Below are 11855 nucleotides of genomic sequence, written 5' to 3'. Positions count from 1 at the left end.
TGGGATATTGTCTGGGTGGACAACTCATGGAAGATTATCTTGTCCAATTTGTCGTGGATCGACAGATGCTTTTCAACTGAAGAATGGTAGAAAGAGTTGTTGGTTTGATTGTCATCGTCGATTTCTTCCCATCTCCCATCTGTACCGAAGAAATAAGACATTGTTTAGATACAAAAAAGTTGTCAGAGATAGTCCTCCTCCATATCTCACCGGACAACAGATCCTAGCAGAAATTGATTATTATGGAGCTCTGGAAACGGTGCCGCGTGGAGGAAACCGGACAACAGTTGTCAGAGATAGTCCTCCTCCATATCTCAACACCAATTGGTGTTGTGGATGTCAACTCTGGGAGAAGATACAACAAATTCGAGCCTTTCATCATAGCTTCCCAGGCTGAACAAGTTAGCTTTCTTCCATACCCTCGCCTTCGAAGTTCTGGGATTAATTGGTTGGCTACTATCAAAATTACACCTCGTGGACGAATTGTTGCTGGAGAAGAACCACCATTGCAAGAAGAAGATGCTATTAATGAAGTTGAGGTTCCTGATCAACAACTTGATGAAAATCTTCTGATCGACCCAAATAACCATCAATATGAAGATCTTCCCGAAGATGCGACAGATGAAGCACGTGAAGACGAGTTCGATTATAGTGACGACGATGACTGTTCAGATGTTGATGAGAACTCAAACGATTCAGAATGATGTAATATATGTAACAAATGTTGTTTTTATCTTTACAAAATATTGTACCCAATGTTGTTTTTTATTGCTTAAGTGAGATACTTAATGTATGTGTACTATAAGTTGTCTTGTATAATATCTATTTCTTAAGGTAAAAAATTTTATTTTGTTGAAGTTAAGGGTTTTAGTTGGATAAAGAGGATGAAAGTATTAATGAGTGATAATGGTAAAGATGATAACTTTGGGGTTTAGGGATTTGATTTTCGGGGTTTCATACTTTCCTCGTAAATTCATTGTAAATAAAAACACGGGCCTGGTAACTTCGTCGTAACATAAAATATTATTCCATGTAAATTCGTCGTAACATAAAATACTATTTCCTAGTAAACTTCGTCGTAAATGAAAAAACACGGGTCTGGTAACTTTGTCGTAAATGAAAAAACACGGGCCTGGCAACTTCGTCGAAAAACCAAAACACGCACTACAAGAAAACTGCTTGATACCGATGGACAAATCCGTCATAATCTCGTCGGGAAAGTAGCATACCGATGGAATACCGACGAAATATGTCCGTCGGTATCATCTCGTCGGTATACTGATATTCGTCGGCAATTCGTCGGCAAAATACCGACGAACACATATCGTCGGTAAATACCGACGAACATATTCCGTCGGTTTTTTTCTAAAATTTCCGACGAAACACATCCGTCGGTATTTATAGAGAATACCGACGAAGATAATTCGTCGGAATTTTCTGAAAAAACCGACGGATATGTTTCGTCGGAAATTTTCTAAAATTTCCGACGGAATATGTTCGTCGGTATTTATAGAGAATACCGACGAAGAGAATTCGTCGGAATTTTCTGAAAAAACCGACGGATATGTGTCGTCGGAATTTTTAGAAAAAAACCGACGGAACATATTCGTCGGAAATATGTAGAAATTCCGACGGAAAACTTCATCCGTCGGTTTTCCTTTTTTAATTAAAAAAAAACAATTTTTATAATTCTTTATTTAATTTCAGGAAAAAATTGATAATTTAGAATTTAAAAACATTATAGATATATAAATTCAACATTATTATACATTAAAGTTATGAAAAGTAATAAAAAGTTTTTGAAAATTAAAAAAACAACTAAAAGTCTTCACCGAATCGGCTCCTAAACTTCTGCAACAAGGTCTGGGTGAGAACATTGTTTTGCTCCATAGTCGTTCGGTTTTGCTGCAGCTCAACCCGGATTTCAGCATTGTCATTCTTGAGGAACTCAATCTCCGTATCTTTGGTCTTAATCTGCTCCATAAGCTCATGAACCAGTGGATAGTGAGCTGAAGAAGAAGAAGAAGCCCCTCCGGTCGAACGAGCCAATCCAACATAACGGCCCTTTTTCCTTGGAACAGCCTGAATGAGAAATAACAAATACATATCACACACATACTCACGCACACACACATATCACACATACATAGCAAAAAGAAATTAGAATGTACCTCGAGAACAAGGTTGTTGAGTTGCTCTACGGTTAAGGAGTTGGAAGATGCAGAATCGCCTTCTTCACACATAGAAGCTTGAGTCGCGAGGAGATCCTCTTTTCGATTTTCCACGACCTGGATTACGTCCTGAATAAGTCCATCCTGAATCACGCCAGTCTTCTTGTTGGTATAGGCATTCTTCATCAGGGTAAAATCATCTACGGGAACTCCACCGTTTTCCTTCATCTAAAAACAATATATTTAGTATCACATATTTAAAAATGAATAAGAAAATCAGATTAGAAACTTACTAGCTGAAGTGCTCGGGTCTGTAAACTTGTTGCCCCTAAGTTGTGGACAAACATCCCTTTCCCGCCACGGCTGCTACACCGATTTTGCGAGTTGATTGTCGACAAAGACTTTGTCTCATCTTTCGTCCAATGACCACACAAATCCCGCCAAACGTCTGGGTTGATGTGCTTCGGGACCTCACCAACATCGAATTTTTGCTTCCACTCATTGATCCGCTTGGTGTAGTGCGAAGCTGCTTTGCGGCGGAAAACAATTTTCACTTGTTCGGTAATCCCTGATTCCCAAGTGAACTCTTGCTGCAAAATAAATATAAATTTTTTTTTAGAAAGTTACAATTGGTGGAAAAAAATTTATAATATTAAAAATTGAGAACATATACCGCAAATTGCCGAAACCAAAGTTCTTGATCTTCTGCAGGCATGTCATAGAAAGTTGGATAACCACGCTTTAGCATCGTGTACTCCATCCTAAGAAGGCTGTTGGTGATACCATTGCCAGACAAATCAAACCTACGAAATAAAACCAAACACAATTAAATGTAAAAGATGAATATAAAATGAAAGAACCTTTTAAAACAAATACTTACCAAGTGGTGTTTGGGACAATAAGATAATTTGGATCAAGGCGCTGAAGCGATTCTCGGCCAGGTTGCCTAACTAACTCCGCAACAGTCATCGTAGTAGGCAATCCTCCTCCTCTTGAACTTTGAGAAGGGCCGGAAGCTACAGAAGGGGGGGTGCGGGCTGCTGGAGGGGTGGGGGCTGCTGGAGGAGTGGTAGCTGCAACTGGGCTACTAGCGGGTGACGTACTCTGAGTGACTGAAGAAGTACCCCGGCGAAAACGACGTCTAACTATAAGAGGAGGTGGTTCATCCCTACGAAAAAAAAACATTAGTAAGCTTTTTTATTATTTAGAAACGTATTATAATTGTGTTTCAAAAAAAAAAAAACGTTTTATTATAAACGTAGTAAGCTTTTTTATTATTTAAAAACATTAGTAAGCTTTTTTTATTATTTAGAAACGTATTATAATTGTGTTTCAAAAAAAAGAAACTTTTTATAATTAAATTTTTTTTATAATAATTAAAAAGTGTTTTTAAATTAATTTAACGAAATTATATAATGAAAAAAATATAAAAATATGAAACGTTTTATAATTAAAAACGATTTTTATATAATTAAAAAAAAAATTTTAAAAAACTTTATTCAAATTAAAGAAATCCAAAATCTATAACTCCAATCACACAAATCGTAAATAAAAACTTCAATCCCGGCCCTAAACTAACTTCCAAATCCCTAATCAATCTCAAAATCACATAAACCCTAAAACTAACATTGTAACCATTGAAATCCCATGAGAAAGATAAAAGAATTGAAAATCTTACATGACTGGGTGAAAGAGGAGGTCGAATTTGGGGGATTACGTCGGAAATCGCGAGGGAGGAGGAGGGAATCGCCGGAAATCGCGAGGGAGGAGGAGGGGCTGGGCGGAGAGAGAGAGAAAACGGGGAAGAAATGAGGAAAAAGAAGAGATTTTCTCTTATGTATTCATTTAATGAACCGACGGATAACCGACGGGTTTTTTCCGTCGGTATTTTATCTACCCGTCGGAAATCCGTCGGTTTTTTAATATTGGCGGTTTACCAAAATTTTGCGCGGTACAGCTTGACCCGTGTAATTTTTTAAATATCGACGACCTTATCCGTCTGTTCTTCGTCGGTATAGTTAATTCCGTCGGTAATTTGTCGGAATATTCCGACGAGATACCGACGGATTAAGTTTTAGAGTTTACACAGGGTGTCGAAATTATTTATATTTGTTATAAAACTTTCTAAAACCAATATATTATGTTATATAATCATAAAACATTCTAAAAAAATGTTCTAGATTTGTTTGAGTGCTACAACTTCTGAGAACTGGCACAAGCCAACTTAAAAGTGTATGATGTTGTTCGAACGGTTTTGATTCATTTATTATATATGGTTTTGATTGAATGATTATATATATATGTCATGTTCAAAGTTTTAAAACTGTGAGAATACAATGGGTAGATTTGTTGTCTGATGTTATATATGATATTTAATACAAGTGCAAAAAAAATCATATTTGTAAAAAACCGAAACTCTCTAAGTTGATAATGTCCGTCGGTATTCTGTCGGTATATACCGACGCATTTCCGACGAACCCCTAGGATTTGAGGGGTTCGTCGGAAATGCGTCGGTAAATACCGACGGAATACCGACGAACCCCTAGAATTTGAGGGGTTCATCGGTATTCCGTCGGTATTTACCGATGCATTTCCGACGAAACCCTCAAATTCTAGGGTTTCGTCGGAAATGCGTCGGTAAATTCCGACGGAAAACCGACGGACATTATCAATTTAGAGTTTCAGTTTGATTTTTTTTTAACTTTGAACATGACATATATATAACCATTCAATCAAAACCGTATATAATCAATCAATCAAAACCGTTCGATTTTAGAATCAACAAATCTAATTTATTTTTTGTAATTTAAAAGTATACAACGTTTCAAACCCATAATTTGTTTTTAGAAGAAATCTACAATGTTTAAAAGTAATTTGCATATACATTCATAAAAGAGTATCTACTCTCCATCTGAGGAATTATCTGATGATGAACATGATGAATCTGAATTGTCTTCGTCAAACTCTCCAATCTCGCCGTCCTCTTCGGTTAATTGTTGTTGTAGTGGATCAAATACTCCTTGTACTCGGCTTCTGGGATTTATTGACATGACAACGATCCAAGGATCGTTCCTTTGCCTAATCCGCGGATAACGAATATAGCAAACCTGAAAAATTATAAATTATATAAGTCGAAGTAATTATATATGATTACTTCCGATGGAAAATATATTTCAACATACATACCTGGTCAGCTTGTGAAGCAAGAATGAATGGATCGTAAAAATCCAGTCGTCGTCGCGAATGTACAGATGTAACACCGAATGCGTCAGTGCTTACTCCGCGACCAACAACGTTGTCGTACCACTCACAGTTGAAGACAATACATCTCATGCCAATCATTCCCGGGTACTGAATTTCCAAAATCTCGCGTACGTTACCGTAGTAGACATCGTCTCCGGATGACGAAGAAACCCCACAATCAATTGTTCTCCTTACAGTATTTTCCTTAAGAACTCTGAATGCATATCCTCGTGTGCAATATCTCGGATATGACTTTGCAACAAACTTTGGACCACAAACTATCTCACGTAACCAATCTTTAGGTGGGTGCCCAATAGCTAAACAATGGCTTACCTATAAAAACAAAAAAAAATGTTTTCGTTCATTAAAAGATAATAAGTAAAACGGTTAGTTACCACTAATTACTGATTAGACACTTACATAATCAGAAAGCCATGTTGCAAAGTTGTTTTGCTTGAGTTGTTCGAGTTGTTCTTCTGTCGCATCCGGGTACTTTAAGCGCATCTCTGCCAAGTAAATACTGTAAAAAACACAAAAATGTTAGATATGTTTCAAAAATATTGCAAATAATTCATATTTTTAAATCTATGTACCTCTCATATTCAAGAATGTCTTCGCAGTTTGTAAGCAAATATGTGTGCAAATGAGCATGCTCAGCTACGGTAAGTATCCGGTCCGTTGACTTTCCACTATGTCGTCCAATTTGTGTAAACATGTTTGGCACATAAACATAATAAGTTGCCCTTTCACCTCTATCATCATGCCGTGCAGGTCTTCGACTTTTTGTTCGAACTTCTGATGGAAAGTAGTATTCAGCAAAGTTTGAGGTTTCCTCATTGATGCACTGAGCCACTATTGATCCCTCCACCTTGCTTAAATTCTTGACCTTCTTCTTCAGATGAAACATAAACCGTTCGTACAAATACATCCACCTGTACTGCACGGGACCACCGAGTGCCGCTTCTCTCGCAAGATGAATAGCAAGATGCTCCATAACATCAAAAAATGATGGAGGAAATATCTTCTCGAGGTTGCATAGGATCACCGGTATTTTAACTTCCAAATTGCGGATACCATCTGATGTGAGTGATCTCGAGCATAAATCACGGAAGAAAGCACTTATCCCTACATACACGAAGAAAACAAATTCCATAAGCATATATATATATAAGCATTAAAAAATAATATGACAATTAATTTAACTATGTTAAATTTTAAAGTACCTGCGATTGCTTCGTGGACATTTCGTGGCAATAGTGCGGAAAACGCAAAAGGAAGGAGGCGCTGCATCATTACATGACAATCATGGCTCTTCAAGCCAGTAAACTTCCCTTCACTTTTGTCAACACAATTACGCAAACTTGATGCATAACCGTCTGGAAATTTAACACTGTGTGTTATCCAATCAAAAAACTCTTCTTTTGCAGTTGCATCCAGTCGATATATGGGAATAGGACCTTTACCGTGCTCATCAACATGAAGTTCGGGACGAGCACAAATATCAACCAAATCCAGTCTTGACTTCAAGTTATCCTTCGTCTTGCCTTGGACATCAAGGATGGTGTTCATCAAATTGTCGAAAAAGTTCTTCTCAATATGCATGACATCTAAACAGTGCCGCAACAAATGAGTCTCCCAATAGGGCAAATCCCAGAAGATACTCTTCTTATGCCAATTATGATTTTCCCCTACACCATAAATCGGTTCATGTCCGTTTCCACCCACGTCTGCCGTTCTATCTGCACCAAAATCTCTTAATTGTTCCTTCAACTTTTTGCCACTTACTTCTTCAGGTGGACTGTCAAACACCCTCTTGTTCTTTGTAAACAATGTCTTACTCTTACGATATGGATGATCGTGTGGTAGAAATCTCCTGTGACAGTCAAACCAACACGATTTCCGACCATTTTTTAGTTGGAAAGCATCTGTGTTGTCTTGGCAATAAGGACATGATAGCCTCCCATGCGTGGTCCATCCAGATAACATACCATATGCTGGAAAATCACTTATTGTCCACATAAGTACTGCTCGCATCTGAAAATTCTCTTTCCGCGAAACATCGTATGTATGAACACCGTGCTCCCATAATAATTGCAGCTCATATATCAATGGCTGAAGAAACACATCCAGTGATCTCTTAGGATGATCTGGCCCGGGAACGAGAATTGAGAGGAACAAAAACTCCCGTCGCATACACAAATGTGGTGGTAAGTTGTAAGGTGTCAAGATTACCGGCCACAATGAATATTGTCTTCCATGCTTTCCAAATGGACTGAAACCATCTGTGCATAATGCAAGATACACATTTCTTACCTCAGATGCAAATTCTGGATATGTTGATTGAAAATGCTTCCACGCCTCTGCATCGGAAGGATGTGTTATCTCACCATTTGTTAAGTGCTCAGCATGCCATCTCATTGGTTCTGCTGTTCGTTCAGACTGATATAACCTCTTTAATCTTTCAGTCAACGGCAAATACCACATTCGTTTGTATGGCACCGGAACTCTTCCAGTCGTATCCTGATAACGAGGTTTCCGACAGAATTTACATCTCTCCCTGTTCTCATCTGCTCTCCAGTAAATCATGCAGTTATCGATGCATACATCTATCACCTGATATGGTAAGCCAAGACCAGCGACCAATTTTTGTACCTCATAATATGAGCCAGGTGCAAGATTATCTTCAGGAAGAACATCTTTAACAAAATCTGCAATCGCATCCACACATTCTTCAGCCAAATTATAGTCAGTCTTTAGCGCCATCAATCGACTTGCGGATGATAAAGGTGAATGCCCATCTTTACATCCTTGATACAATGGCTGCTTAGCTGCATCTAACATTTCAAAAAATCTTCTGGCTTCTAGATTGGGTTGTTCTCGTTCGCCTTCCTCTTCACATGGGAAATTTTCTACATTGGGTTGTTCTTGTCTATCTCCTTCCTCTTCACCCGACGGTAAATTTTCTCCATATGCATCATATACCATCTGAACAGTCCCTATCCCAAAATCTACATCCGTGGTAGGTTCATCTAACCTATCGGCAGTTTGAGGTTCGCTACTACTACCATACTCAAATCTTTCTCCATGAAGATACCAAATCTTATAACCACGTGTAAATCCTTTCAAATATAAATGACTCCATACTTCCATTTTTTTGACACGGATATTATTCTTACAAGTAGAACATGGACATAATAAATACTTACTTGTTCTTGCTTCCGGTTGACTTTGAACCACCCCCATGAATTCTTGAATACCACGTGCGTATTCCTCCGTAAGTAAATTTGTATTTGGATCCATATGAGGTTGATCTAACCAAGAACGGAAATTATAAGGAGTACCCATAATTTATATTGTTTTGTTGTGATTTCAATGAATGAAGGAGAGGTCGTATTTATAATGAATTGGAAATCTTTCCGACGGAAAATATTCGTCGGTATTCCGTCGGGAATCATAACGGCTAAATTAACGTCCTAAACCCGTCGGCGTTCCGTCGGTAATTTAAACGGATACTAACGGCTACATAATCCGTCGGTATTTCGTCGGGAAGTGCAACGGCTGCAAATTCGTCGGTTTTCAGTCGGGAAGTATAACGGCTGTTCAATCCGTCGGTATTCCGTCGGAAAAACCGACGGAATTATGACCGAATTCTTTCATGGTCGGTATGCCGTCGGTATTTCGTCGGTATGTGTCAATTTTTTGCAACGGTCATATATTTGTCAGTTTTTTGTCGGTTTTCTGTCGGGATCGTATGACGAAATACCGACGAATGTATTCTGTCAGGATTTTCCGACGCAGTTCCGACGAATTTACCGAAATATATTTCCGACAAGTTTTCGTCGGAATTCCGTTGGAAAATCCTGACAGATTTTTTTCGGTCGGTTTTTCCGTCAGTATTGTCCGTGTTTTCTTGTAGTGACGGGCCTGGTAACTTCGTCGTAAACGAAAACACGGGTCTGGTAACTTCCTCGTAACATTACGACGAAGTTACGAGGAAACCGTTTTTATATATATGGGAGAAGTCTTTCATACGAGCACTGCTCGTATCTTCCTCCCTAACTCCTCTCCCCCTCTAAGGTAACTTTCTCTCTCTATCTTTTTTTTTTTTTTTATAGTTTAGGTGGTTAGTTTAGGTGATTAGTTTAGGGAATTAGTTTAGGTGATTAGTTAACGGAATTAGTTTAGATGATTAGTTTAGAAAATTATTTTAAACAATTCGTTTAGGATATATATTAATTTAATTTTTTTAAATTTTCTAGATGGCTCCTAGACCGAGACTAGCAGCTCCTGCACCTACGTATGCGGATTTGTTTGGCGATGGATCTTCCTCTAGCGGTCCATCGTCTTCTTCCGGGACAGTTCCGGACTCTCACACATCTCGGAGAGTTTCTTCGACCCCTCCTCCTCTTCCATCTCAGATGCCTCCCCCACCAGCTCCACCTGTCGCCCCGGATCAGCCTGCCCCACCGGCTTCAGTTCATCCCGATTTGCGGGTGCCAGCTCATGCACCATTCGCAAGATACACCGTCGAGGATTTGCTTGCCCAGCCCGGACGAGAGGGTTTACACGTTCTGGACCCCGATAGACCCCCGGGTACTTATTGGTAAGTACATAAAATTATTAATTTAAAATTTAAAATCTTTGATCAATTTTTTTAACAAATTTGTTATATTTGCAGGTTTGGGGCTAACAACCGTGTTAGCCGGAGCATTTCAGAGACGATGAAGGGATATTATGACGGCCCTTATCCCAACTGGACCATGACTCCCGATCACGTCAAGACGACGTGGTTTAAATGTTTTGCGGTAATTATATTTACATATTATTAATATTTATATTGTTAATTAAATAATTTTTTTTTTCTAATCTTTTAAAATGTTTTTTTTTTCAGCAAAGGTGGAACTGGTCCGTAGGAATCACCGAGAGGGTGAAGAGCGAATTTATTGCAAAGGCGAAAACTCGTCTTTGCAATACCGTCTCCGATTGGAAGGACAAGTGGGAGATTTACGGCTATGAGTGGAAGCCGAGCGGGGTCACAAAGGAAGCATGGGATGGCCTCATCACCTATTGGAACGAACCCAGCTCCATCCGCAAAGCCAACTCCTGCTCCGCTTCCCGAAGAACGAGGGATAAAGATGGCCATTTGCCCATGGTTCATAGAACCGGCCAAAAACCCCATGCCGGAATTCGTCTCGAAGCTGTAAGTTTTATTTAAATTTATAATTTTCATTATTTTAAACTTGTATTTATTAATTATATTTAATTTATTTATTATTGTTGTTTATTAGTTGGAGAAGACGGGAGTTTTGCCATCTCTCTCGGACTTATTCAAGATGACTCACGCCTCACCAGATGGGGTTTTTGTGGATCCTGCATCCGAGAAACACTTCAACGCTGTGGCGTCTCGGGTTGAAGAGCAAGAGACGCAACTTACCCAACAGTCTGCAGATGGATTACCCGTCAAGTTGTCAACCGAAGAGGTCGACCGGATCTTCGAGGAGGTAAAATTTAATAATTTTAATTTTTTTTTATTTTATTATTAACTCTAAATACGTTTTTATATATATACATATAGGTGGCTCCTAGAAAGAAGGGAAGGACGGTCGGAATAGGTTCCGTTAACGAAGTTGCAAGGTCGACTTCGTCATACTATTCGAGACGGGACCAGGACAACGACCGGATGCAGGCTCGCATGGATACCCAGCAGCAGCGTTTGGACTCTCTCGAGGGTTTGCTGGATGTGATGGCGGTGGGAAATCCAACTTTGCAGAGAGCTTTGGCGGAGAGACGAGCAGCTCTCGGGATGAGCCAGCCGGATCCCGAAGCAGGAACGTCTACAGACCCGAACCCCTCAGCCAACTACTTCGATGACGATGATGTTGGCCTTTAGTTTCCTTTTTTAATTTCTTTTGTTTTGTATAAAAAATATAAATTCTATTTAATTAATGAATTTATAGTTTTTTTAAAAAAAATTATTTGGTTTCATATTTAATTTTATTTCAAATATTTTAAATTTTAAAATTATTGTTTTATAAAATTTATATAATTATTATAATTAATTAATATTTTAAATATGGAGATTTAAATTCGTTGTAAAATTCCACGTTAAGTCCTCGTAACATTTACGAGGAATTTACATGGAGTCGTTGTAAAGTCCTCGTAAAGTTTACATCGACTTTACGTGGAAGCCTTACGTGGCTTTTACAACGAACTATTACAAGGTATTTACATCGCCATTTACGAGGGCATTACGACGAATAGTTTCCTTCCGCTTTACGAGGAATTGACTTCCTCGTAAACGTAACTAGGACTTTACGACGAAACCTCCGTTACGACGAGCGTTTAACAACGAAACGCGTATCGATGTTAATTCGTCGTAAAGCTCCTATTACGACGAATTTACAACGAATACTGCCCTCATAAAAAATATGTTTTCTTGTA

At 38.7% G+C, this 11855-nt stretch overlaps 2 protein-coding genes across 2 annotated transcripts; both read right to left on the bottom strand.

Annotated features, from left to right (window-relative positions):
- Nucleotides 1–1803: 1803 nt before the first annotated feature.
- On the bottom strand, nucleotides 1804–3468 carry LOC111204454. Its single transcript, XM_022699215.2, has 5 exons — nucleotides 3052–3468; nucleotides 2845–2974; nucleotides 2465–2761; nucleotides 2172–2399; nucleotides 1804–2082 (listed from the first exon to the last, which is right to left on the bottom strand). Exons 1-5 carry the CDS (start codon nucleotides 3354–3356, stop codon nucleotides 1819–1821), a joined length of 1224 nt encoding a protein of 407 aa, XP_022554936.2. The 5' UTR covers nucleotides 3357–3468; the 3' UTR covers nucleotides 1804–1818.
- On the bottom strand, nucleotides 1804–10313 carry LOC125602525. Its single transcript, XM_048774119.1, has 6 exons — nucleotides 6638–10313; nucleotides 6008–6539; nucleotides 5835–5934; nucleotides 5358–5747; nucleotides 3850–5278; nucleotides 1804–3339 (listed from the first exon to the last, which is right to left on the bottom strand). Exons 1-5 carry the CDS (start codon nucleotides 8757–8759, stop codon nucleotides 5072–5074), a joined length of 3351 nt encoding a protein of 1116 aa, XP_048630076.1. The 5' UTR covers nucleotides 8760–10313; the 3' UTR covers nucleotides 1804–3339; nucleotides 3850–5071.
- Between the last annotated feature and the right edge of the window lie 1542 nt (nucleotides 10314–11855).

This window comes from Brassica napus, unplaced genomic scaffold (genome assembly GCF_020379485.1).
Source record: "Brassica napus cultivar Da-Ae unplaced genomic scaffold, Da-Ae ScsIHWf_2885;HRSCAF=3669, whole genome shotgun sequence".
Taxonomy (NCBI): Eukaryota; Viridiplantae; Streptophyta; class Magnoliopsida; order Brassicales; family Brassicaceae; genus Brassica; species Brassica napus.
Note: the sequence above shows the minus strand (reverse complement) of the source record. Positions and strands in the feature narration are given on the sequence as shown.

What these genes read in the sequence shown, in the direction of transcription:
- LOC111204454 (XM_022699215.2), bottom strand. Translation starts at nt 3,356, where the DNA reads ATGTTTTTTTTTCGTAGGGATGAACCACCTCCTCTTATAGTTAGACGT. An exon ending in ATTGTCCCAAACACCACTTG is followed by an intron (nt 2,975 to 3,051) that starts GTAAGTATTTGT and finishes TTTATTTCGTAG; the next exon opens with GTTTGATTTGTCTGGCAATG. An exon ending in TTTGGTTTCGGCAATTTGCG is followed by an intron (nt 2,762 to 2,844) that starts GTATATGTTCTC and finishes TTTATTTTGCAG; the next exon opens with CAAGAGTTCACTTGGGAATC.
- LOC125602525 (XM_048774119.1), bottom strand. Translation starts at nt 8,759, where the DNA reads ATGGGTACTCCTTATAATTTCCGTTCTTGGTTAGATCAACCTCATATG. An exon ending in GACATTCTTGAATATGAGAG is followed by an intron (nt 5,935 to 6,007) that starts GTACATAGATTT and finishes TGTTTTTTACAG; the next exon opens with TATTTACTTGGCAGAGATGC. An exon ending in TTGCTTCACAAGCTGACCAG is followed by an intron (nt 5,279 to 5,357) that starts GTATGTATGTTG and finishes ATAATTTTTCAG; the next exon opens with GTTTGCTATATTCGTTATCC.